General features: G+C 46.5%; 2 protein-coding genes across 4 annotated transcripts in view; one reads left to right on the top strand and one right to left on the bottom strand.

Annotated features, from left to right (window-relative positions):
* Nucleotides 1-2,016: 2,016 nt before the first annotated feature.
* Nucleotides 2,017-7,060, top strand: LOC309813548 (trem-like transcript 1 protein). 3 transcript variants are annotated; one of them, XM_082638528.1, is made up of 7 exons: nucleotides 2,017-2,109; nucleotides 2,295-2,627; nucleotides 4,854-4,968; nucleotides 5,354-5,439; nucleotides 5,927-5,979; nucleotides 6,339-6,406; nucleotides 6,531-7,060. In XM_082638528.1, exons 1-7 carry the CDS (start codon nucleotides 2,067-2,069, stop codon nucleotides 6,553-6,555), a joined length of 723 nt encoding a protein of 240 aa, XP_082494654.1. In that variant the 5' UTR covers nucleotides 2,017-2,066; the 3' UTR covers nucleotides 6,556-7,060. The 3 variants fall into 3 exon arrangements, with proteins under 3 accessions (XP_082494654.1, XP_082494653.1, XP_082494655.1); XM_082638527.1 differs by having other exon boundaries at nucleotides 5,357-5,439; nucleotides 6,339-7,060; XM_082638529.1 differs by having other exon boundaries at nucleotides 2,052-2,109; nucleotides 6,339-7,060.
* A 3,038-nt stretch (nucleotides 7,061-10,098) lies between these two features.
* Nucleotides 10,099-11,234, bottom strand: part of LOC309813733 (adenylate cyclase type 10-like) — a 43,480-nt gene continuing 42,344 nt past the window's right edge. Inside the window, 2 exon segments of the mRNA XM_082638830.1 lie at nucleotides 10,099-10,273; nucleotides 10,796-11,003. Of these exon segments, the coding sequence (XP_082494956.1) occupies nucleotides 10,206-10,273; nucleotides 10,796-11,003 (276 nt within the window). The 3' untranslated portion in view covers nucleotides 10,099-10,205.

The raw sequence follows: 11,234 nt of genomic DNA, 5'->3' as shown, positions 1-11,234 counted from the left end.
CAGGGTCCTCGCATGTGAAAACAAACAAAAAACCCAACACCAAACCAAACCAAAACAACCCTACTTTGGTGGGTTTTTATGCGATTGAAAGGAATAACATTAAAGTCCTGGCCAGATGTCTGGCACATAGTAGGTCCTGGATAAGCACTGGCTTCCTTCCTCTTCTCTAATGCCCAGTGATAGGACACCTCCCTGGATCCTGGCCACCTCTGTCCTAGGCACCCAGCAGCTACTGTATCTGTTTTAGGCACTCAGTAAATATTGAAGAGAGGTCTCCTCCTCACACAGCGCTCCCACATGGCTTGTTAGTGTGAAAATAATTTTCTTATGAGGAAATCAAAGAAAGCCTGATACATATTGGCAGGACAGATATACATACTTCCATATCACTCACTGGGGGGACCCATCTGTCCAGTTAGACAGAGACTCTGCCAGTGTTAGCACTGAAGGTCCTGTCTCCCGGAAAGACCCCCAGTGCCAGGTAAACAGGGACAGCTGGTCACCCTATCACCATGTCCATGAGGCTCAGCTTAACGCAGAAGCCGGCTTTCTCGGGCTCCTGCTCCCAGTTTCCCATTCTCAACTCCCTTGCTCCTGGAGGAAGGAGAGAGGCAGAGAGAGGGGAGGAGTAGAGAAAAGAGGACAGAGGAGGGAGGGAGGGTGGCTTTTTCATGCCCCTTTCCAGGTGTGACCATCTAGGTCAGAGCAGTGTGTCCTCCCAGCCATCCCCACCTTGACTACTCCTGTCTCTCTGAGCACTGGTGCTCCCCTGGTGTCAGCAGGTTTATTACTCACATTCCATGAAGGATCCCCAAACCCCAGTTCTGCACAAGGTGACTTGAAAGGGGGCCAGATGTTCCCCGTGCAGGGAGTGGGTTTGTGTCATAGGACAGGAACCCCAAATTATGAGACTTGGAGCTTATATAGAACATCTGGCACGTTGGCCCTTCTTCCTCTCTGGGGGGAGAGAGAGAGAGAGAGAGAGAGAGAGAGAGAGAGAGAGAGAGAGAGTGAGAGAGTGAGAGAGAGAGAGAGAGGTCTTTACTCTGGAACATGAACTAATCTTCTCCAGGGAGGGAGGGGAAGGATGGAAGCAAGTCTCTCTGGAGCTGACACACTGTCTCTAACTCCCAAGGCATGTTTGCTCTTCAATTGCCCTGGAACAAAGCTTGGTCAGTGCCCTTTCCTGGGAAGGCCCGAAAATGTTCATAGAGAACTGTCTCCTAGCAAAGAGGATAATGCATTCATGAAACAAAAATAATATGCTATAAATAAGAAATGCTTGGAGAATAAAAAGTCTTGTAAATTAAAAGCACTAAGGGATAAAAATCTGAAGGACAAGGAGAGAAGGGATGGAAGAAAAAGATGAGGATATCTTCTAGGAATCAGAACAAAAAGATGGAAACTGAGAGAGAAAAGCTAGGAAGATGAGATGAATACATGAGGTTCAATATCCAACTAATTATCAAAGCAATAATGCAAATCCTAGAACTGGAGCACGGGGTCCACACTCAAAGTGTCTAGGGAGCGCCCATCTGAGGGAATGAAGACAGGCCAGCCCAGGGCGCACCATCAGGGTGGGGCTTCCTGGAGATCTCCTGAGAGCTTGGGCGGGGCACTCATGCAGAATTTAAAATCAAGATGGCCTCGGGCATGAGAAGGACACTGTACTTCCGTCCGTCACAGCTCTGCATCATCGGAGTCTATATTTGGAATACCCTGAGGATCATCTTCCCCCTTTCTCTAATGCTCTCTGGTTGTCACACTCCTCCTCCCCCTCTTCATTCCTTAGGGGTGGGCAGGCTCCCAGCCTTCTGCTTTTCCTTGGGCCTTCTCACCCTACCTTGCCCATTCCTACCCTCAGGGATAGTTCCTGAGCACTGAACCAACCAGGGCTTGGAAGAGCTCCTTCTCCCCACCCACGGAGGGGCCCACCAGTGCCTGCTTCCCACCCCATGGTCACTGAGGACCCCACGTGACTGTCTGAGGCAAAAGTTTCCTGCCCCCAGGGGAATGCTGTGTCAGTGTCCAGGCAAGCCCCAGAGCTGACGTCTCCCTGCCCAGCCATGGGCCCCAACCTGCTGCTGCTGCTGCTCCTGGGACTTGCAGGTAAGGTTCAGAAGGAGCTGCACTCTGGGCCCCATGTACCCCGCTCCATGAGCAGGAATAAGGGCATTACCATGGCAACAATAACATGTAGGCCCAGAAGCTGGACCTCTAGATCCCTGTGCCCCTATGCAGTGGGTGGGCCAGGAGGTGCCCTGTCCAACATCCCTGCAACTTTCCTTCCCCAGGCCAGGGCTCGGCTGGGAGCCTCCCTGAGGTGCTGCAGGCGCCTGTGGGGAGCTCCATCCTGGTGCAGTGCCACTACCGCCTCCAGGATGTCAAGGCTCGCAAGGTGTGGTGCCGGTTCCTGCCAGAGGGATGCCAGCCCTTGGTGTCGTCAGCTGTGGATCGCAGGGCCCCAGGGAGCAGCCGCGTATTTCTCACTGACCTGGGGGGTGGCCTGCTCCAGGTGGAGATGGTTACCCTACAGGAGGAGGATGCCGGAGAGTACGGCTGCGTGGTAGAGGGAATCTCAGGGCCCCAGACTGTGCACAGAATCAGTCTGGAGGTGCTCCCTGCAGGTGAGTTATCCCAGCCTGGTCACCACCGCTCTAACCTGCCTTCCTGCCCCACTAGCTGCTCTTGGGTCCTTGGTGGGTAGGGGCCCTTGTGGGGGAGGAATTGGGAGCAGATATCCTTTTGACAGCTCTGCAGGGAACGGAAACCAAACTGGGTGAGAAGTCTGAGATAAACCAGCCACATAGCAGTCCCCTTTCCCCTCCCGCACAAGTGGGTCTCCCCACAGGAAGGCAAATTCTCTTTCCCCACTCAGGGCCTTGGCCTCCTTGTCCAGCATTTTCAACATACTTGATGCTATTATTTTGCTTAGAAATGTTTTAAACAAAGTTTTAATTCAGATATATCAACTGGAGTTAATTTTTTTACATCTTCCAGGTTTTTATTGCTGTAATAACAAGTCTGATGGCTTAAAAACTATTGAATTTATATCTTATTTAATTTTATAGGTCTTCACTGAGCATCTAGTATGTGCCTCACCTACAGGCAGGGTACATTCAATGCCTGAATTCCTTCAACTCATTCCGTTTTAAAAACAGAAAAAAGTGTCAGCAATAGTTAATATTATAGGGTTGAGAATAGTTGATATTCTCAACCCTATTTTCAGTATAGAAACTATTTTCACAGGTTTCATTTTCATAGCCTGTAACTTTCTCATGTCTAAATATTTATTGAAAGTACATTTTAAAGTATTAATTTTTTTCCAGAAAAATAGGATATTGTAAAAAAATAAAGTGCTCTGTCGGGAACATGGCCAGCTACCTGAGGAAGCAGAAACTGTCCTACCTTGCACTTATGGATGCTGACATTTTTTTCATTTTCAGGTCTTCCTTTTTCAAGTAATTTGTGCCAAGTGCCCAAAATAATGAAATTTAGAAAGGCAGTTTTCCTTCTCTCAGTTTTTTCTCCATCTTTTAATTAGGAGGATGGTCTAGGCTCTCATTAGAATCCCTCTTGAGTCCACAATCATTATTTATATTATAAATATACTTCTGTTAACCTTAGTCATCCTTTGTTCTCCTTCTTCCTTGACACTAAGGTTTAGTAACTCAAGGTTAGAACTCCCTAAATGGCAAGCTGTGACAAGACAATGCACTGGGAATAGGTGGCAGGGAGACAGGTACCTGCAGTGGGGCAGGTGCTGAGGACCCCAACAGCTGTAGAGAATGGATGTTCAGGCAAGCAGGTAGAGCATGGTATCCAGGGAGGATGTGGGTGATTTAAAAAACTCCAGGAGGGGCTTCACTGGTGGCGCAGTGGTTGAGAGTCCGCCTGCCGGTGCAGGGGCGCGGGTTCGTGCCCCGGCCCGGCAACATCCCACATGCCGCGGAGCCTGCGCGTCCGGAACCTGTGCTCTGCAACAGGAGAGGCCACAACGGTGAGAGGCCTGTGTACCGAAAAAAAAAAAAAAAACTCCAGGAGATCAGGACATATGCAGCAAGATTGGGGCCATAGCGTCTCCAGTTCCTGGATTGTAATGGGTTGGGTAGTGGGAATGGTGAATCTCTAAGAACACGGCAAGACTCTCCTCTCAGAGGGTCTAGAAGAACTGCCCGGGTTCCCAAGGCAGATCCTCAGGCCCAGAGAAACCAACCCTGAGTCCCACAGACAGAAGTTAAGCATGTTGTTGGGATGACAGAAACCTTGTCACAAAACTGAGTCTCAGGGTCCAAGCAAGGCTCTCAGCAAGGATCAGTTGGCATTGTGTCACATCAGGGCTGACCCTTAGCTCCTGAGCGCAGAGCTTGGGGTGGAGCTCAGCCAGCCTGCAGGGGCGGTCACAGGGTTGCAGGTATGTGGAGAGGTCTAGCAGGCTGGGCTGAGGCTCCTTTGGAGGACAAGTGATGAGAGCCAGGAGCAAGGTCTCCAATGAGATGAGTGAGGTTGGGTAGGGAGGTGGACACAGATTACCCAATAGGGTTTCTGCATAGTCTGAGCAGCCTGGGTACAAGGGGAGCAGGTGGAGAAGAAATGCAGGGGGAGAGGGTTGGGAGCTGGTGGTAAAGGGGAAAGTGAGCATATTCACAACCAGATAAAGACATAAAGAGGCCACTCCCTGACCTCCAGAATGAGAGGCCCCTAAGGAATATCCCAAGCACCCCTTCTTTGTGCTCCTTACTTGGGACTTCTCCTTCCTCAGCTCCACTCCCCCAGTCCCTCAGATCTCAATAGGCCCTTGAACCCTGCCCACAATGGGTATGTTACTCATTAAGTATTTCCTTCTGACTCAGCTCCTGGCCTGAAAGAGGACGAGGAGAACCATCAGGTCAGCAGTCTGGCTGACATCTCCTCTTCAGATCCTGTAGGCAGCGCCAGCCCTTTGGATCCCAGCCGAGATAAGAAGAGGTACTGACAAGAACTGTATTTGGGCAGCTGGGAAGGGGTGGTGGTGAAGATACGGCTTGTTTAGAGCCCCAGACTAAATTGAAAAGAAACTTTATGATTCTTTCCACTCCTGGGGAATTTCTGACCAGGCAGGTAGGCAGACAGACAGACATACCTCCCTATCCCAGTTCAGCACGGACCCCCTTCATCCCAGATCTCCAGCCAGGATACCCTGATAGTGTCTCTCTCTGCCCTGCCTGAGTCTGTCCTCCTCATTCCATTCCAAAAATCTTTCTCCAACCATGGCTCACCAAGAACTGCACCTCTGTGCCACTTCTCTAGGATTCCTGGCAAGCAGCTCCCTGCCAGCTTCAGGGCTAAGTTCACCTACTCCTTTGTGTCTCAGCAGACCCTTGATTTGGGGTGTTGTGCTCCTGCTGGGCCTGCTGCTGCTGGCGGTGGCGCCGTTTGCTGTGATGGCCAAAAGGAAAGGTAGGTAGCTGTCCACCTGCCTATCTCAGGATGGCCCCCTGCTCCTGTATCAGCCAGTCTCGCATTCAAGGCTGAGAATCTAGGTCTGCTCCCCCTACAGATGGGCTTCAGTAAGGGTCTCCAGACCCTAGAATTCCCATGGCTGAGGGGTAGAGGAGAGCAAAGAGATTCAGTGGGAGGCGGCCTGGGGAGAAACAGGAATTGGAGAGGGTGAGACAGTGGGATTGGGGAGAGGTGACTGGAGGAGGTGGGGGATTTCGGGAGATGGATTGAGTGTTGAGGCAGGTTGAGGGGAGCTGTGGAAGCAGTAAGTGGGTGGGGGGAGAGTTAGGGCTGGCTGGGGAGATGGAAGGGGAAAACTTTGCTGGTGGGAGTGGGGAAGGTGAGTATGGGCTAGGACAGAGGTTTCCAAAGTTTCTGAAGGGCGTGAGGGGGGCACTGAGTCAGCACAAGAAGCAGACTGTGCGTCTGTCCTCTGCCCTGCCAGGGAACAGGCTTGCTGCCTGTGGACGATTTCAGAGCAGTGGAGTCTCAGGCTTGGTAAGAGACCTCCGCAGGCCCCCAGCCAAATTCCCCAGGCCCTCCCTCTGCCACAATCATTGAGAAGTCCCAGGATGATGGGGTGGAGAAAAGACTGGGACCCAGTAGAGGTCCAAACCCTCTTCCTAAATGCTGTAAACTTGGCAACAATGGGCTCCCACCTTCCCACCTTGCTATCCACCTCCCCAGATTTGTAGAGAAACTTGGGGCTTGAAAATCTTCAAAGTGAAGCCTTCTTGCCCACTGACATGCTCAGGATTGAAGAGACAGATCCAGTCTGGTCCTAGGCTTCCCATCTAAGGGAACTGGGGCAGAGGGAGGCATTTTCTCTTTGCCTGACTTGCCTGCTTCTGTTACAGGCCCCCTCCTCCGTGGTCCACCACATCAGTGACTCTGGACTGGCTGCTGACTTGCCATCGGATGTACCGTATGTTAGGCTCGACTCGCCACCTTCCTTTGACAATAACACCTACACCAACCTTCCTCTTGATTCCCTGTCAGGGAAACACCCACCCCCAGCCCCGTCCTGTTCGCCCCCTCTGCCTCCTAAGGCTGAGATCTGCTCCAAGCCTGTGACATACGCCACAGTCATCTTCCCTGGAGGGGACAAGAGTGGAGGAGCCTCCTTCGAGCCAGCCCAGGATCCACCTAATAGCGAGATTCCACCCAGCTAAGCTGTTCACCATCCTGTAAACTCACAGAGATCATCCCCAGGGTTCTGTGTAGCCATCCACGCAGCCTGTGCCCTAGATCCTTAGGATATCAGAGCAACGAGGGTCTTTAGGATCTGATCTAATACCTTGACTTTTCTCACCTGGTGATACTTGGAATGATTGAGGTGTCTGGGGAAGCCCCCCCACGCTAGTTCCTCTGCCATTACACCACACGGCTAAATAAACTCTAAATGATAATATATGAGCTCTTGATGCTTGAGGGGGAAGGAAAGGGCCCAAGTTTGACTTCACATGGCCCGAGAACTGAAAAGACTGGTCCAGGGTTTGTGCTGTATGACCTCCTGCCTGTTCTGCTAGTGGGGAAGTGGTTTCCCTCCCTGGTCAGCATACTGCACACAGTTTGAATTAAGGGGCATCAAGAAGACTTCTTCAAAAGTATTTCCTGCCTTTATCAGGATACCTGAAAGTATAGAGTCATTTGCTTGAGTCTAGAAATCTCTTCTGCTTTCTGCTCTATACCTTGTAAACAAGTGACATCTTGTGATGTAACGACATATGGTGGGAGAAGGGGGATAATAATTAGTTAAAGGAGACTCAGGACAGATGGGGTATGAGAGATGGAGTTGAAAAGAAACAGGAGTAAGATCAGAAACTGAAATAGATACCAAGCTTAATCCTTGGCAGGACAAAGGATTTTCAAGCACCAGGAAATAAAAGAACTTTGCAGACATCAGTTTTACCAGAGCTGGCTCTTTCTCAACTGGGTGATCATCTGGTAGTTCTGTTCCCTTTGGCCTGAACTCTGAGCCTGGGATGAGTCCAGTGGAAAAAGGGCATGGGGGTGAGGGGAGGAGGAATAAGTGGTAAGGGTATGGCCATGGTTAAGTGTAAATGAAAGCTAGTCCAGGCTGGGGATAGGAGGCCCTTTAAGGTTTCTGCCATGATTTCTTCTCAACTGTTCAGTTTGAAAATATTTGCCCATACTGAGATGAGAGACTTAAATGGAGAAGATGAGGTGCTCAGGAACCCAGTCTTTTACAATCATGGAGAACTAAGCAAAAAGAGGTTTTCGCCATCTGGACCATCTGGAAGGGCCCTAAGCTTGGTCTAGGTATCTGAGGAGAAGGAACAGGCAGGGACTGTGTAAGTCTAGTGATGCTATTTTCAGGAAGCTCTGGCAGGATGTTTTGAGCTTCCTCTGATAAAGTCTCAGCCTGTGACAGAACCTAAATTTACTCTGTCCCTTAGGGAGGCAGGAGCTGCCCACCAATCAACTAAGCCCTCATTTCCCCTGGCTTAGATGACTGGGGACTTGCCTGGTGGGAAGGCAAGGTGGGGGGGTGGGGAGGGCAGGAGAATGTGGGGGAAGGGCAGAATAGGTCTAAAAAGCACCCCTCTGGGAGAAACGTACCCTGGTCTGAATGTAGTTTGAACTTTTTAGAACGTGACAGAAGTAAAGGTATATTTAACAATACAAAAGAAAATACTAAGATAATCAATTGGCTGGAAGAGAAGAGGGAAGGAGAAATATATTAATTCCATCATTGCTTTGGTTGGTATTCATAGACTTCCAACCAGAGTCATAGGTGTAAAAGTAACTGCTAAGATGAAAATACTAAACTTAATTTCATTATAAGAAACACAAAAACAAAGCAAAGAAAATGCAGGTGACATGGTGAGATGACTGCTTCATATCAGAACCTTTGGAATTCAGTTAAAGAAGTTCTCAGAGGAAAATTCACACCCTTAACAAGAATTAAGCATCTTACTCAAATAGCTAGTTAATTTTAAAGGAGAAAAATGACATAACTAATACATAAATAAAAGAGCTTATTCTTTGAAGTAAAATGAAATAACAAAGTGTTAGCTAACTTTACTCAAGAAGATGGATGAAATAAATGACAAGGGGGAAATCATCACAGATATAAACACAAGGAATACTGCTAAGACAGCAATTCTCTGCAAATTGATTTATAGATTCAACATAATCTCTATCAAAATTACAGCTCTCCTTTTTGTGGAAACTGTGGAAACTGACAAGCTGATCTAAAAGTCATATGGAAATGCAAGGGACCCAGAATAGCCAAAACAATCTTGAAAATGAATAATAAAGTTGGAAGACTCACACCTCCTGATTTTAAAACTTACTACAAAGCTGCAATAATCAGGACTGTGTGTATTGGCATAAGGATAGACACATAGGCCAACGGAATAAAACTGAGAGTTCAGAAAAAAATCCATACACCTAATAAGACCATAAATCAACAGGAGTGTTCAGTCATTTAAATGGGGGAAAGAATAGTCTTTCCAATAAGTGGTGCTGAGAAAGTGTATATCCACATGCAAAAGAATGAATTTGGAAACTTACCATTCACTATATGCAAAAATTAACTCAAAATAATCAAAGACCTAAATAAAAGTTAAAACTATAAAACTCTTACAACAGAGAAAAAGCATCTTTGTGGCCTAAGATTGGCAATGGTTTCTAAGATATGATACCAAAGTACAAGCAACCAAAAAACAAAAACAAAACAGATAAACTGGACTTCATCAAAACAAAACACTTTTGTGCTGCGAAACAGTACCATCATGAATGTGAAAAGACAATTTATAGAATGAGAGAAAATATTTGTAAATCAAATCTGATAAGGGTCTAGTATCCAGAATATATAAGAAACTCTTCAAGCTCAACAAAAATGCAAATATTCCAACAACAAATGGACAGAGGATTTGAATAGACATTTCTCTAAGAAGATATACAAGTGGCCAATAAGCTCATAAAAAAATGATCAACATCATTAGTCATTAAGGAAATGAAAATCAACACCACAATGAGATACCACTTCACAATCACTAGAATGGCTATAATCAAAAAAACAAATAGTAACAATTTTTTGTGAAGATGTGAAAAACTGGAATGCTTACACATTGCTGGTGGGAATGTAAATGGTACAGCAACTTTGGAGAACAATTTGACAGTTCCTTTAAGAGCTAAACAGAGAGTTTCTGTATGACCCAACAATTCCATTCCTAGGTATATACTGAAGAGAACTGAAAACATATGTTCATACAAAAACCTGTACACAAATGTTTATCGTAGCATTATTCATAATAACCAAAATGTGGAAACAACCCAAATATCCATTAGCTCATAAATGGATAAACAAACTGTGGCATATCCATAAAAAGGAATGTTATTCAGCCACAAAAAGGAATTCTACAACATGGAAGAACCTTGAAAAGATTATGTTAATGGATCTCACCTTATTATATAAGATGGAATCAGTTCATCTCAAAGCCTCCCTGGCCTCCGGTCTAGCTCTGATTCTAATTTCTGCCATAGTTGCATTAATGACTGTTAAGAGTTAAGAAAGATCTAAGTTTCATGCTTTAGAAACACAGGCTTTTATTTTGACAAAGATATAGATAAAGGCTAGCATATTTAATATGTTTACTATACAGTATCTTAAAAAGGAGACTTGAGGGGCATATCTTTGTATTACATGGAATAAAAGAATCATGGTTCCTTCAGATGATTTTTGTTCGTTTGTTTTAACATATATATTCTTGAATTTCTTCTTCATCTTTATTCTCCTTGACATCAACCACTCTGACAAATCCTGAAAATAGGAACATAAAGAGTAATACAAACACAAAGAATTTCCTCAGCAATTACAAATTTGACTCGTGGCTTGGAATAGGAGGAGATTTGCTGGGCCCTAAAGCAAGAAACTATATTCTTTCCTCTCTTTTACTTGCCCATATCTTATCATTTACCTTCACAGACATTACATTGTGGTTTCTAAGGCCTTCTTTCTCCCTTAGTGACCATCCAGCTACTCCAAGGGAACAATCTATTTGTTTAAGCTGGGACCAAGGAGGAACTTCCTATGCCTAAGGGTTATAGATGCTGAAACAAAGGGCCAAGAGAGGCTCTTACACTGTTGAACAATATAAGGGGTCTCTGTCTAGGCTGGGTCCGGCACTGTGAGAGGAGGACAATTACCTCTGGAGCAAGGACTAATCCTAATTATCTGCATGTCCCTTCTTATTTGGAGGTACAGTCTTTGACTGCTTGTGAGTAAGAATCTGAGACTGTTCTTTATGTCTCTCAGACAAGGGTTCCAGGAAGGAATGCTTACTCTGCAAATTTCCTTCAAAGGAGTTATTTTCCTCCAGGAATTCTCCCTCTATCCAAATCCTGGTCAAGCAGGTGTCAAAAGGTCTGATGACGTTAGTCAAGGACATGGACTCTCTCTTTCCGTATCTCATTACAGAGGCTTTAAGCTCAGAGACCCACTGGTGATAGACAGGGCAGGTCACACATCGAGAGAAGAACTCCTTAAAGTACTGAAAGGAAGCGAAGGTCCATTAGCTCAGGGATTAGTACCTTCCTTCCTCCACTCCACTCCATCAGAACTTACAGCAGTCCCCACTCAGCATACTCACTCAGGGCTGGGTTAACAGAAAGGAGTAAAAGTAGGCCCAGATGGTAACGTAGGCCCGGAAAGTCTGTTTTGAGATACAGAGGAACTGGAATGTTTTAGACTCAGAAGGCAGGGATGCAGGGAGATGTGTCAA

This window comes from Mesoplodon mirus, assembly GCF_964341445.2.
Source record: "Mesoplodon mirus genome assembly, chromosome: 12".
NCBI lineage: Eukaryota > Metazoa > Chordata > Mammalia > Artiodactyla > Ziphiidae > Mesoplodon > Mesoplodon mirus.
The sequence above is the reverse complement of the archived record's forward strand: the minus strand, read 5'-3'. Positions and strand labels throughout refer to the sequence as shown.

Bases quoted from the DNA above. Each gene is read 5' to 3' on its own strand.
- LOC309813548 (XM_082638529.1), top strand. From the start codon at position 2,067: ATGGGCCCCAACCTGCTGCTGCTGCTGCTCCTGGGACTTGCAG. The intron at 4,969-5,353 runs GTACTGACAAGA...TTTGTGTCTCAG, and splicing joins CCCAGCCGAGATAAGAAGAG to CAGACCCTTGATTTGGGGTG. The intron at 5,440-5,926 runs GTAGGTAGCTGT...CTGCCCTGCCAG, and splicing joins TGTGATGGCCAAAAGGAAAG to GGAACAGGCTTGCTGCCTGT.